The following is a 15,846-nucleotide window of genomic DNA, read 5'->3' as shown; positions in this document are numbered from 1 at the left end:
AGAACAACTGCAGCGGGACGACATCAGCGGGGTCTGGAGGAGCCTGAACACCATCTCAGGACGTAGCAACTCCAGACCTGCGCTGGACAGGGACCAGGAGTGGGTGAATGACCTGAACCGGTTCTTCAACCGGTTTGAACCACCAGACACCCCTCCCACCACCCACCCAGCCCTGCTGCAACTTCCCCCGACTGGAGCCTCTTCTGCTCCAAGGACTCTCACCTCAACCCCGCCCCTGCTACTCCCCCTCCACAACCCCCCAGCCCACTCTCAACTCCACCGAACCCACCAACCCCCCTCCCTGCAACCCCACCCAGCCCAGCCCAGCCCACCCACCACCCCCCCGCCCAGCCCACTCACCACCCTCCCGCCCAGAAAAGGGCCAAAGCCGACTCCACCTGCTGCGCAGACTGAGGTCCTTCGGAGTGAGGGACGGCCTCCTGAGGACCTTTTATGACTCTGTGGTGGCGTCGGCCATCTTTTATGGGGTGGTCTGCTGGAGCAGCAGCATCACTGCAGCAGAGAGGAAGAGACTGGACAAGGTGGTGAGGAAAGCCGGCTCTGTCCTGGGCTGCAGTCTGGACCGGGTGGAGGTGGTGGGGGAGAGGAGGATGGTGGCTAAGCTGTCCTCCATCATGGACAATGTCTCCCACCCCCTTCATGAGACTGTCAGAGCCCTGGAGAGCTCCATCAGTGACCGGCTTCGTCACCCACGATGCACCACCGAGAGGCATCGCAGGTCCTTCCTCCCCGCTGCCATCAGACTCCACAACCACGCCTGCTCTCAGTAGCCAACAGACAATAATATGACAATAATATGTGCAATAACATAAGATGTGCAATATCTGCCAATCTACCTCACAACACTCCACCTGCTTTTCTGCACTGTTTAACTGTATATACTGTTCATATCCTGTGTTTATACATATTTTATACGTATCTTTTGTATTTTTTTATATATTTTTTATTTCTGACTTTTCAGTCTTTTTACCCCTCCCCTATATGTGTGTACTGCTGACAACAAATAAGTTTCCCCACTGAGGGAGAAAATAAAGGATATCTTATCTTATCTTATCTCTTAATTACTGCAACTTTGAAAACCTGTGGTACATATCCTAAACTTAGGGATAGGTTAATTTGGTCCAGTATTGTCGTACCAATAAGAGAAAAAATATTTTTGAATAGTCAAGTCGGGATGGGGTCTAACTTTCATGTGGTTGACTTAGCTCTATTGACGAGTGAGGTCAGCTCAGGGAGATCTATAGGATCAAAACAGTCTAGACTATAGAGTCAAGTCAGAGCCAAGGGAAGTTGCTAAAGCTGAAGAAACACCTACAACCGGCTGGTTGATTTCTTCTCTAATTCTCGTGATTTTAGTGTTAAAGAAGCTCATAAAGTCCTCACTACTGAGAGCTGCAGGAATGCACGGCTCAACAGAGTTGTGACTCTTTGTCACCCTGGCTACAGTGCTGAACAGAAAATGTGGGTTACTTTTGTTATCCTCTATCAACGTTGAATAATAAGCTGTTTTGGCTTTGCGAATGGCTTTTTTATATACTATTAGAATATCTTTACAAGAGTACCACTTCCTTTCCATTTTACGCACGTTTTGTTTCAACATGTGGATATCTGAATTATACAAGGGAGTTAAGCTCCTATGGTTGGAAACCCTCCTTTTCAAAGGAGCAACTTCATCTAAAGCTGAATGCAACAAATCAGCAGTGTTACTAACAAGGAAATCAACATCTGCAGAGGTAGAACCCAAGTCACTGGCCTCGACTACATCACTATCACTATTTTGCACTGTCGTAAGATGAGCAATGGCCTCCCTAAATTTAGCAATAACTTCATCAGACAAACATCTGCTAAAATAATACCTCCTATTTTGCACTTCAACATCAACAATATTAAATTCAAACGTTATTAAGTAATGGTCGGATAAAATGGAGATTACAGGTGACACCAACAGATCATCAGTTTCAACACCGTAGGTGAGAATGAGATCGAGAGTATGATTAAAACAGTGCGTCGGTTTATCCACTTTTTGTGAGATACCCATTGATTCTAGAAGACAATCGAAAGCTAATTTAAGATTATCGCTTTCAACATCCATATGAATATTAAAGTCACCCACTATGATGAATTTATCTGTACTAATCAATAATCCAGATAGGAAATCTGAAAATTCAGACAGAAACTCTAGATAAGCACCAGCAGGGGGCCGATACACAACACTAACACAACTGGCTTCTCTGATTTCCAGCTCGGAAATGTCAGACTAAGCGTGAGGCTTTCAAATGTATTATAATTGCACTTAGGTTCAATTTTTGTTTGGAGACTGGAGTTATAAATTGCTGCGACTCCTCCGCCTCGGCCCGTGCTTCTAGGAATATGATGATTAAAGTAGCCGGGCGGAGTCGATTAATTCAAACTAACATACTCTTCCTCCTGTAACCATGTTTCTGTTAAGTAGAAAATATCACTCCTGCTCTCTGTAATTATATCATTTACTAACAGAGACTTAGAGCTTAACGATTGTATATTTAGTAGTCCGCATCTAATTTTTCGGTCTGTAATTGGTACCAAATGTGCATTGGTTTGAATTTTTACAAGATTATTTTGGTTAACGCCTCTATAACGCCGCACCTGGTGAACTTTTGGAGGGTGGGGAACTGCAACCACTTCTATTTTGCTACGCACCTGGTTAGAGTCGCCAATATCATGTAATCCTACAGTTTTAGAGTCGCTAATTACATAATGCAATCCTACAGTTTTATTAGCAGGCGTTGGTAATATTGCAAAGATTTCTTTTAGTTTTTCCTTGCCACTGTTTGGCTTAAGGCGTTTCTCCCACTATGGGAGTTTTTACTTGCCACTGTTTATATAATAATTGCTCGGGGGTTTATGTTTATGTTTATGTTTATGTTCATGTTCTGGATCTCTGAAAAGCGTCTAACATCTGTTGTATTAGACGCTATATAAATAAAATTGAATTGAATTGAATTAGGAAAATCCCCTCGCAGAGTGATGCAGAAAAACTAGTTCATGCGTTTGTATCTTCTAGACCAGTGATTCTTAACCATAGGGCCGCGGCCCACACTTGGGCCACGAGCGCCACCTAGTGGGCCGCAAAAAAATTTCAGTTTTGTACATGTGGGCCGCGGGGGCCGCGGGACTAATTGGAAACTCCCAACCAAATGAGGAGAAGATACTCAGCTAGCTGTACGTGTAATAGTAAGAGAAATGGTGTGTATTTACAGAGTAAATCCTTTATTTTGCACAGAGTAGGTTTAGATCCGCCAGGATCAGGGATCGATTACTTGGGTCTGCGCCCAGAGCGAGCGAGCGCGGCGTGATCATTTATCCTGGCGCGTCCCCGCGGCCGGGGAGGTCGGTGCCGCTCGGGCTTGCGGGCTCCGTCGTTTACTGCTGAAGGATATACATGTAGATGCGTGGGCTGACGTGTCTGCTGGACTGGACTGTTGTTCAGGCATTCTCCAAAGCATCGGAAAGACTCTGCTGCTCCGCAGCCAGAGAGCTGCGGGCTCCTGCCCGTCTCAGCTGATCAGGCTCGGAGGTAACCTGACGCGCTGAGTCCTCTGACAACTGATTAATGTAATATCTTAAATAAGGTACAATCAAACTAAGTTTTGTTCCTGCTCTATTTTTAAATATGCACACTTGTATGCTTGTGTGTGTTGTTGTAAAGTGGCGCTCCGTGTGTGTAGACGGCGCCTTTCCACACGGTGCCCTGTGTGTGTGTTTCAAATACAGAAATGACACACACAAAACTGAGGGTGCGTCTTTCCACACGGCGCCCGTATGGTCGTCAAAATACGGTAATTAGCTTGACTGTATATACAGAGATGAGAAGCGTAACAGGTGGAAAGGAAAGTTCAACCCGGAATGGACCGATTCATCCTGGTTCAGTCTTCCCGCTGGGACAAAACCAGTGTCTCATACGTTCAGGGACCGTGGCGTTCAAAGTGCGAAAGTGAAACACCACTGAAACAAAACACAAAGATTTTCATCAAACATATCCACTCAAGTCTGAACTGAAGTCACTGAAAATAAACTGACCATCTTAAAACATCCATATTTGGGTCCACATACAGCTGTGAAGCAGCTTTCTCCACAATGAACATAATAAATAATAAAACTAAATATCGTTCCAGGCTCACCAATGTTTATATTCATTTATTATAAAAATATGTTGAGACAATTAACAAAGAAAAGGGGAAATTCAAACTGCTGGTAGAGAAATAAAATAAGATAGCATTTTAAGTTAGATAGCAAGTAATTTGCTGAATAGGCTCCAGCTGATCCAAAATGCAGCAGCCCGAGTGCTGACAGGAATCAGCAGGAGAGACCACGTCTCTCCAGTGTTAGCATCACTCCATTGGCTACCCGTAAAATTCAGAATCCAATTTAAAATTGTATTACTTGCGTATAAAGCCCAAAATGGCTTAGCTCTGCATTATTTGCAAGACCTGATAGTGCCTTATGTTCCTGGCAGAGCTTTCCGTTCTTGGAGTGCAGGTTTACTCGTAGTTCCTAGAGTATCCAAATGTAGATTTGGAGGGCGGGCGTTCTGCTATCAGGCACCATTAATATGGAACCAACTTCCAATCTGGGTTAAGGCTGACACCACCTCCACCTTTAAAACTAAACTTAAAACCTTTCTGTTTAGTAAAGCCTATAGTTAGTGTTTAGTAAACCTCTAGCTAGTGTTGGTAAATCTCTTGGTAGTGTAAACTCTAGTGTGTTATAGTCGCTCCTGTAGTTACTTGTGCTGGCCCCCCCTTTTCTTCTCTTTTTTCTCTTTTGTACATGGTGCAGCATCCTCTGCCGGTGGCGAAGAGCATCTCTGAATGCACAACACCGGAACCTGCAGCGTGGGAGTTAGAGGGGCAGGGTAACGGCACGGTCAGGCAGGGGAGAGATTTGTCCGTCAAGACTCCTCTCCCTGGCCCTGCCCCTTCTCAACCTTTCCCCGACCCTGCACCTAACCTGGGGCTTGCTGATTGGGCCGGAGCTTTGGGAGCTGCGTGCTGGCCTGCGGTCCCCACCCCCGGTCATCCCGTTGCTGCTTCCACCTGCCTGCTGTGCTGTTGTCGTCCCCGACCCCCAGTCTGGCCCTCGGCAGGAGGGTCCCCCCTTATGAGCCTGGTCCTGCTCAAGGTTTCTTCCCTCCTAAAGGGGAGTTTTTCCTTGCCACTGTTTGACTTAAGGCTTTTCTCCCACTATGGGAGTTTTTACCTGCCATTGTTTATGTAATAATTGCTCGGGGTCATGTTCTGGGTCTCTGGAAAGCGTCTAGAGACAACATCTGTTATATAAGTCGCTATATAAATAAAATTGAATTGAATTGAATTGAATTTCTATTAAGCTTTTGTTGTATTAGACGCTATATAAATAAATAAAATTGATTTGAATTTAATTGATATACTCAGTTTGGCATCCTCTAGGAATGTGCTTCCTAGCTGTCTGTCGAACAAGCTTGCTGAATGCATCATAGTTTTGGTGGTTTGGTTCGAGGTTGGCTACTTTTTCATCCAGCTCTTCACGGAAATGGTCCCGGTTGGCTGTTTTGAAGTTAAACCGTCGTCAGAATGGAACAGTGGCAGGGGTAACTGCAGTATTGATATTAGACTAATCGGACAATGTTGGGTCCTGGGGATTGGTTCCAGCACTGCTTTCCTACTGAGTCCGGTGATGTTATTGGTGACGAATGCCAGGTCCTGGTTGTATCCAGTCTTTCACCGACCACTGTTGAAAGACTTCGGCTGTTTGGCATTGTGGTTGAGAAATAGCTGATTTGCTTCTGCCCATGTCTCAACCGCTTATCCATCAGGGTTGGTTTCATGGTACTGCATGCTGTGGTTATTGAAATCACCAATTATAATCCGTTCATTAACAGATTGCAGGTCAGGCATATCTAAGGGGACATCAGGTGGTTTATAGACCGATGTTATGGTTGTTCCTTTGAGTTTGATGGATAGGACTTTGATGTTGTTAATTTCTTTGACAGATGTTGATTCAATGATGATCCTGTTCTTCACAAATACAGCACTGCCATATTTTTTGTTGGGATGTTCAGCAATTGCTACCATGCCTTCCACTCGTGGTCTACTTGCTGTCCCCGGTGGATTTCGGCAGGAGGGTCCCTCCTTATGAGCCTGGTCCTGCTCAAGGTTTCTTCCCTCCTAAAGGGGAGTTTTTCCTTGCTACTGTTTGGCTTAAGGCTTTTCTCCTACTAGGGGAGTTTTTACCTGACATTTTTTATGTAATAATTGCTCGGGGGTTTATGTTCATGTTCTGGGTCTCTGGAAAGCGTCTAGAGACAACATCTGTTATATAAGTCGCTATATAAATAAAATTGAATTGAATTGAATTGAATTTCTATTAAGCACAAGACATCACAGTTGTGTTTCTTGCACAAATTAGCGAATAGTTCTTCCTTTGTCGCAGATAGACCCTCCACAATCAGTGAGATTACAGTCAGCGCCAGCTTTGAAGAAAACCGACTTTTCTGTCCGTTTCTGTTACGGTCCACTTCCTGCTTTGGGCCATTTTGTTCGTGAGATAAAATGTATTTTGTCTCTGGTGGTAGAATTCGCAGACAATATTTGAGATATCATCTGACAGAGGTCGCAAACGTGAACGCTTCTACCATGACCCATGACCTGCGGTATTCCAGAGGCAGCGGATAGGTACCGGGAGGACAAGCTGGACGCAGCTTCAGTGGTTGCGAAGGCATTCTTTCTGGAGGAGAGCAACTCTACAAATATCTAACCATTGCTATAATGTTAAATAAAAGCATTTTCATCAATCATCATTCAAAATAAATCAACAACAAGAAATAGAACACAATCTCGAAAAAGAATTAAACAGTTAACTGATTCCCTTACCACAAACCCTAGAGAACAAACTCAAATTGAACTGAAAAAAAAAATCCAGTTGAAAAGTATTTTACATAGATAAATAAAATATTTTATTCAACAGCTCAAATATAAACATTTTCAGTTTAGCAGTAAAATAGGTACATTTCTAGTAAATCAGCTACAATGTAAAAAGGAGAAATCTATTATCCCTTCAATTATGAATTCAACAGAAGAGATTGTACAGAACCCAATAGAAATTAATAAAATAATTACATTTTTTAATCAGCTATAGGCTACTCATCAGACCATAGCCCAGGTCTTAAATACTGTAGTAACCTTCCTGGAACAATTAGAACTCTAGAGATTAAAAGGTGAACAAGCAAGCATACTAGACGATACTCTCAAAAAGCTCCAAAAGCACTTGACAAAATGTCTAACAATAAATCGCCTGGACCTGATTGATTTCCGACTGAATTCTATAATCATTTCTGGCAAATATTATCACCCCTTTTTCACAGAGTCACAAAATAAATCAAAACTATTTCTACAATACCCTCACAAATAAATAAAGCTGCTAAGCTTAATGCTGATTTAAAAATCATCACCAAAGCTCCTGCAAGCAGATTAAAAAACAGTAACACCAACTTTAATCCACCCTGATCAGATTGGCTTTATTAAAAACAGGAATACATCAGATAGTACTCATAGGTTATTGAATTTAATCAGGATTGCTCAGAAAAAACAAGATGCAGAAAAAGCATTTGGTAAAGTAAACTGGACAGGCTTTCAGAGCTCTTTCATTTTAATCATACTCTTCTGCTAAAAAAAAGTAAAATTAAAGCTGCAACCAGCAATGAATGGGCCCTGGCACCCTTGTGCACGTTCAGGCGTGCTGCAGTGGAAGCGCTTGTATGACTTGCATGTAGATTCTTCAGGCCTGGACATTTAGCGGACGACACCCACGACTCTCTATATCAAACCATTCCAAAGTTATGGCAGAAAATAGGGATTATAAAATATCGACCAATCAGAAGAAGGGGCGGGGCTAATTTGCACTAATTAAGGTGAATGAGTCAAAGCCGAGTCAGATGACACCACCAACGACTCTGTATGTCATACCATTCAAAAGTTATGGCAGAAAATAGGGACTACCAAATATGGACCAACCAGATGAAGGGGGGGCGCGCTTTTTGGCGTCTATCGTCGCTACGGTAACGCTATTGACTTAGAAAAGTAATGCGTCGCAGGATGGAGACATACATTTTGATGTATAACACACCTGGGTGCACGTTACAGTTCGGGCCGCATTAACTGCCGAAGGAATGCATACATTTCGCCAAAATTACACGATTAATTGAAAATGGTCAACTTCCTGTTCGGTTTCGGCCATGACGCCAAGATACTTTTCTATAAGTTGCGACATGATACAGGTGTGTACCGATTTTCGTGCACGTACGTCAAACCGTATTGTGGGGCTTGAGGCACAAATTTTCTAGGGGGCGCTGTTGAGCCATTAGGCCACGCCCATTAATGCAAACCATGAAATATCAAATTTATCGCCAGGCCTGCCTTGCGTGCAAAATTTGGTGACTATCAAATATGGACCAATCAGATGAAGGGGGGGGGCGCGCTTTTTGGCGTCTAGTGTCGCCACGGTAACGCTTTTGAAAGAGAAAAATAATGCGTGTTGTCGCAGGATGGAGACGCATATTTTGATGTATACATGTATTGATGTGCACGTTACGGTTCGGGCCGTAAATTGCGCCAAAATTACGCGATTAATTCAAAATGTTCAAAATGGCCGACTTCCTGTTCAGTTTCGGCCATGGTGCCGAGAGACTTAATTTGATGTCCTAAAGGGTTAAAGTGTAGTGGAAAGAGTAAAGCTGGAAGCAGTGTTGATTGGGCCATCACATCTATGGCTACAGCCCAGGGTGGCACGCCTTCCCACACTAATCTGTAAAGTCACATACACTAATATTGCATTAAGTAGCTCCTGTGCTAAAATCATGACAACCATTCTACATTTCCTAATGATTTTGTCGGATATCATCAACTTACTTCCCCGTAATATCTGACTTTCCTCTTATTAGTATGAGCAGTTATGAGCATTTGGATCTGTTCAAGGTGGAAGTCTGATTATACACAGGAAAGATTAGGTCTTTAGGAAAACACAATTTTCTTGGTGAAACATCAAAATCTGCTGCACTGTCAGCACGCCACATTCAATGAAGAGTCATAATTTTTCACAACAATGCAACATCAAGCTGTCAATCGTCAGCTCATGTTTCATAGAGCCAATAGAAGAAAATATATTGAAGCAGCAAGTCACTTCCTGTTGTCAATTTGCCACACTGTAACAGCCACGGTGTTGGTACAGTATTCAAAGTGGTGGTATTTAAATTTTTTTAAAGCTTTTTTTGTACTAGAGGCCAGGAAATTACCAATTTACCTACTTTCTCTCTCTCTCTCTCTCTCTCTCTCTCTCTCTCTCTCTGTATTTCACACACACACACACACACACACACACACACACACACACACACACACACACACACACACACACACACACACACACACACACACACACACACACACACACACACACACACACACACACACACATATAGCCACTCAGTCAGATTGGACAATGCATGCATAAATTAGAACAACTTTTCCATTCATGACAAGACATTGAACGTTGCTGCCCACTCTCTGTGACGCCCTCTGATAGAAAGTTACAGTTTTCCATGTCAGTGATCTTCAATGTTTTAATTGCTGGTTGACTAGGTTTGAGGTGTATCAGCTCATCCCACTAGCATCATGGATGCATAATAGATAACATAACATTTCCTGTTCCCAACAGGTGGCCTACAATGGTTCCTGAATATAACACTGTAGATAGCTCAAACTACAATCAAACACATCAATTTTGGATCAGATTAAACAATCGGATGCGTATCCAATGTTTTCCAATACGACTTCATTCGGGACTGTCAGGTCGCATCTCATCTTTGATATTACTGTTATATGATTAATCCCACAATTCTGTGCTAGCAGGATTTTTTGGGATGAAATCTGCCTCAGTGAAGCTGATCATGTCAAAGTTCCCCACTCCTGGCTCCAATTCCTTACCCACACACGTCTCAGTTCATTTCAGTTCAATTTTATTCATATAGCGTCGATTACAATGCAGACTTTCTTTCTGACCCTGCCTCTGCTTTACAGTCAAGGTTATACATTTTTCTCTCCTTTTTTCAGTTTCCCTTTCATTATAATGAGTTTATGAATTTGTCCTCTTCCAATGCACAAAAACTTCTAAAAGAAATCATGCCCAGTCACTGCTGCTTCATCTTTATTTACATCCGTCCACCTGACGAACTGTGTTCAGTCTCATATAAGACACATTTAAAATACAAAATAACAACTACGAAAAAAAAAAGCAGATGCTCACAAAATATCAGAATTGAGCATCAAGACGTGCAGTGTGAACGTAGCCTATGATACTTAGACCAGAAAATAAGCGGTAGGGGATAAGTAGAACAGGAGGAAAAAGGTGAAATGCACATTGCTTTCCCAAAATATAGGGAACCACTTTCTAAAACAACCACATTTCTGTTCTTTCATTATATATTAAAGAATTTATACAGTAGACACCACAGGATTAACAAAAGGCACAGTTATATACAGAGCCGACTGATCACAGAGCAAAATGATGGAAACTTACTAAAATACTTTGCAAAGCTATTTTTAGGCCAGTGTAAAATTTGTTGCTTTTTTTATTTAATATTTTAGGTGCCATCGTTCATCCACAAGCTTGCTATTCCTGAAAGCATTTTTACAGTATGTATTCAGTACATATTGTAGGTATGTACCACAAGCACACACAAACTCACAAGTGCAGAAAATTGTAAAATCAATTTTTAGCAAATATGAAAAAAAATAAAAACAAAGAATTTAAAGTTTTGATCCAATATACAACCATCAAATCTATTGATATAAACAAACACTTCTCCCACCACCACACTCAAGAACATAAAAAGGATTGGTGAAAGAATGGGCAGAATGCAAGCTCATGGCTAAACTGTTGAAAACAAACCTTGCAAATCCAAGAGGCACTTTTAACCGCTGGAACATGTCCCCGATTTTGTTGGAAATCCTTGATGTCAGTCTGTAGTTCTGATCATAGTTTTGTGCGTGTACACTGTTACAGGACCCTACATCTGCTAAGCACATATAAACACTGTCAGCTGAATAAGTCACAATAAGATTATAGCAAAAGGATAATACACACCAATCCCTATGACGCACTGGCATGCTAAATATAGGCCTTTATATTGTAAGAGGGCTATTAGGATACACCAAATATTGAGCATGTATGTTAAGACATGGTATTACATTTAAACCAATAGTTTATTTTATTTGTTCACAGAGTTTTTACATATCACTCATTTGCACATACTATGGAGTAATGAGGATGACCTCTTTGAAAAATGAATGAAAAAAAAAGGCTGCACAGACAGGAATCCAAAACAACTCAGAGTGTCTTCATTACAAGAACACAAGAGAAATTTGAAGCGGTTCAGGAGGGTATCGTGGGGACCGAGTAGGCCAGCAAGACTGATTGTGAGCCTTGGAACTGGGAGGAAACAAGAACAGGTTCAGGGGTCAAATCAGGATCAGAAACAAGATTAGGAGCTAAATCAGAATCTGACACTGGAACTGGAGCAGGAGGCAAAGACCTGGGGCCTCATTTATAAAAGAGTGCGTGCCGAAAATGGCGTGCACGCAACAAAATCCTGATTTATAAAACCGTGTGCACGCACATCTGCACGCAATGTTCTCTTTATAAATCAGAGTCCAGCTGGAAGGTTGCGCAGGTGAATTCGCCTCATATCCCACCCTCTACATGCCCACTTTCTACCATGAATAGTCAATGCAAACTACTTCATGACTGTTTTTGCATATAAATGAGCCTGCTGATCATGCGCAGTGCCTGCCTGCAGTCTGTTTCCTACACTGCTGTGCATCAGGATAAATGAGTCATGTGTCGAGCCAGGCCACCGTGCCACTAAATTTCACGGAGACTGAGATGGAGATGTTGTGGATGAGGTGGAGGCAGGAAAACCAAATTATTTGGTGGTCACAGTAGTGGCATCACTAACAAAAAGAAAGCACGTGTATATGCACTGGGATGGCGCGATTCCGGCGGGTCGGTCTGTCTAACACTGGACCCAGTTCAGCACATAGATCCAAGACTCTGCTCTAGAGAATCGATCATGGGCTTGAGATTTTCATGGTCCCTAAATACTCTCTCCATCCTGATCCTGCCATTTACGTGATCTTCAAGCAGTGCCAGCGCATCCATTGTGCAGCATTACACACGGCTGTCACCACGCAATTTATATTCTTACTCAGCAATTAGACTGATTGTTACACACCTTGTCATGATAAATAATCAATCTGGTGCTATTCACCACTCCATACCATTTGAAGATGGAAGTATGCTATATGAACGTAGTACCTACTGCAAATGCATGTGCAAACACATAGATCTATAACACGTCTGGCTTGGGTACATTAAAAGTATGACATGAATCTGGCTTCATTTCGCCACCTGGCCTGGGTCGCCAGTTCCCCATATGTTTAAAATGTTTGTGCGCTAGGATCAAAGTTTGCATAGAGATACGCACATTTTAAGTTTTTTTTTTAAAATCCCAACCTTTTTTGCGTAGAAGGTGGCGTGCGCATCTTTCAAGCCCTGTTTTGTGCGCACGCAAGCTTTATAAATGAGGCCCCTGGCTAGGAACCAGGCTTGGGAAAATGATGAGGAGGATCTGACAAGGTATTTTCCTGTTTAGATTTAGATTAATTCTGTCAGAAAATGCATTGTTGAAGGGAGCCAAATTCAGGTATTTGAGGCAGCTAGAGTCAGTATTGCCAGTGTTGGGCCACAGCCCTGGTTGAACAAAGACAGGCCTGCATCAACTATAAGGCCTGAGCAGATGGTCTGAAACAAAGAAACCTTCATAATGACTCAAAATCCCGGCAGGTAATTTATTGCTTTTCACAGATAGGTGTGAACGGGATGCTACTGATCTCTCATTGGGCATGGACCCCAGAACCCAGTAGGTGTCCACGCTGATGCACAAGAGTCTATACACGGCTACAAAGAGCGGCTTCCCCTCACTGTCACTCTCTTCTCTCTCACAAACACGGATATCTATCCTGAGCCTGTGAGCTGTGAACGCCACAGCTCTTACTTTAGCGTGACGAGCTACCAGCCAACAGCCTACTTCTCTATTGTTGTGTCTGAAGAAGCGTCTGGTTGCCAGGTCTGGCCAGGTCTGGCCACAGCGCTGCAATGAGTGACCCGCGAACGTTCCGAGGCCCAGACAAGACGAACAAGGGACCCTTGCAGGCGCCAATGGCATAAATGCCTTCAGACCAACACAGAACCCCAAGAAGTCCAGCTGCGGTACCAACGCTACATCCCCTCATCCACGTGGAGAACAAGTAAGAGAGAGCATCTCCTCACCAGGACCACCGGCGGAGCATAATTATTCAGCTGTTCACCAAACCGGGAGGAATGCTGGTGTGTACCTGACAGGTTAAATGCAGCGTTCACACGCACTGTTCCTGTTCTATAAATTGGCGAAGTAAAAGTCAAGAACAGTCCTGTCGGTTTGTCTCTCATCAATACACAACAATGGCAACGAGGATATATATTTGTTTTTTCTCTTTGCGTGGGGAAGGAGAGACATGCAGTGTTGGTACAAGGGAGTACAATGGCCCTGTTCGCAAGAATTGAGGAGTTTAAGCTGGAAAATGAGTCATGGTAGGCCTACATCAAACGGCTTGAACAGTTTTCATCCAGGGACTCGTTCGTGACGTTGTGGCAAAATTTGATGTCTAGCCATCAAAATTCAACTTCTTCTTACTCAGGCCTGCATTGTCCCAGAGGCCTCAGATGTCCTGTGTATGATCAGAGTCCAGCGCTGAACAAGCCCATGTGGTCATATTTAGTCATACTCATAGTGCCTTCTAGGCAACAGGAAGTGACTCGCTTGACGTTTGGATGTGGCTGTTTTGACATGGTGGTCAAAGAGATGTCAAACCTGGTCAAATCCATGCTTAAGAAACTGATGAAGCTTATCATGAGATTAAATTGAGTTTTCATCAGAGGAGATTCCCATGTTGACGTGGTGAATTTCGATGCTTCACCATGAGTGGAAAACTTGTTCTAACTTTGACCATGTATTGTCCAATCTGAACCAAAATTCATACGTTTGATGAAGTATGCTGAACAAGTGGATATAACAATCTTGGAAGAACTCCATAGCTCCACCTTCTAATGAAAGGAAAATGGTTTTTGTGACATTATGTCCTGTAATTACGCCATGCTTTATCAGAGTATCAGGGTGAGATTTGTAGTGAATGTACCCAAAACTGTCCTCAAGCAACACGTCATGTTTCATGTAGTTACAAATAACTCCGCCCTTGCCCCTGCGGATGTGGGGACTCCGTGACCCTTGGGGTGTCCGCCGGGGTGGCCTCGGGGGGGGGGGTGGGGCCGGGTCCGGGGATCGGGCCTCCCCTGACCGGGGGGTGCACGGGCGGGCGCGGCGGCGGGGTGGCGCCATTCCCAGGTATCTATGTCTTATGTTGTCAGTATGAATGGGAGGATGTTGGACCGTTTCCCCCTCCGTCTGGGGGCTCCGGCGGCGCCGGGGGCGCCCGTGGAGGTACGGTGGGGCCCTGGCCCGGCTCGGAGGGCCGGCCCCCGTCTACTGGATGGCCGGTGGGGGGACGCGGGTGTCTTATCAGGGCTGGCTTTGCTGGTCCTGCTTCCTGGCTTCGGCCTCCGCTCCCCCTCTTGCCCCCCCTACACGATTCATACGCACATAGGCGAAAGGCGGGGGGTCCAGGTCGTGGGGGGCACCGTCCCGCGTGGCCCGGCACTCCCCGCCTCACGGTTTTAACAGCAAAATAGACACTGCACATTCAACACTTTATAAATACACTTGACAAGGACACGTAGTTCGGGAGGGGGGGGGGGTCGGTGTCAATCGATACTTGGTCCTCCCTCCTCCCTGTTTTTATGGCATTAATCACATGCACTCAACACAAGGGGCGGGAGGGGGTCCCACATCACCCGCGTTCCCTCACCGGCCTGGGACAGGTGGGTCGGGTTACCCGGGCCTGGCGGGGCCCGCCGTGCAGCCTGGGGTGCCTTCTGGCGGTGCTGGACCCCCCCGGGGAGGGGGAAACGGTGCGTGATTGTATGTCTGTGTCGGGGAGAATGCGGTATGGAAGGGTCCTGCCATGGAGGATTTGAGCCTCCATTGGCAGGACATCAAAAACTTAATAATTTATCAATATTATATTATACAAAGATGGTTATTATTATTATTATTATTATTATTATTATTATTATTATTAGTATTATTATTAGTATTATTAGTATTATTATTATGTATAGTATATTATATTATTATTAGTATAGGTATCGGATAGGTGAATGGATGAATGAATGGGATGCCTGGGTCTGGGGCCCTCCGTTGTCGGGCCTGCGCGGGTGTCGCCTTGTTGGGGGGTTCCCTCTCTCCGGGCCCGTCTCCGGTCCCCCCCGCTGCCTCTACGGCGGGGCGCCCCTCTGGTCTTGGAGGGCCACTTTCGTGGGGGACGGGTGCGCCTGCCCGCGTCGGCGGCCGGGGCGGCTCTGTCTCTCCGGGCAGGCTGGCCCCCTGCCGGGTGGGGGTCGTTGGCCTGAAGGGTGAGGGCCTCCTGGCCGCGTGTCCGGCCCGGACCGGGTGGCCGGGGATTGCCTGGGTCGCGGTCCGCCGCCGCGGGATCCCTGGCTGCTTCTTTCCGCGCCGTGGGGGCCCCGCCTGCGGGCCCCCTCGGCCGCCGCCGGGTGGGGGGGGGGGCCTCGCAGGCGGTGGGTTGCCTCCCTCCTACT

The 15,846-nt window shown here is 44.8% G+C and overlaps 1 protein-coding gene across 2 annotated transcripts in view; it reads right to left on the bottom strand.

Moving 5' to 3' along the window:
* The window catches only part of si:dkeyp-72e1.9 (syntaxin-binding protein 4), a 261,457-nt gene extending 250,357 nt beyond the window's left edge, over nucleotides 1–11,100 (bottom strand). For both annotated transcript variants that reach the window (XM_061712521.1, XM_061712522.1), the window contains exon 1: nucleotides 10,984–11,100. In XM_061712521.1, the coding sequence (XP_061568505.1) occupies nucleotides 10,984–11,021 (38 nt within the window). In that variant the 5' untranslated portion in view covers nucleotides 11,022–11,100. The remainder of the gene's footprint in view (nucleotides 1–10,983) is intronic.
* Nucleotides 11,101–15,846: the final 4,746 nt, after the last annotated feature.

The sequence above is a fragment of the Cololabis saira genome, chromosome 21, assembly GCF_033807715.1.
Source record: "Cololabis saira isolate AMF1-May2022 chromosome 21, fColSai1.1, whole genome shotgun sequence".
NCBI lineage: Eukaryota > Metazoa > Chordata > Actinopteri > Beloniformes > Belonidae > Cololabis > Cololabis saira.
Note: the sequence above shows the minus strand (reverse complement) of the source record. Positions and strands in the feature narration are given on the sequence as shown.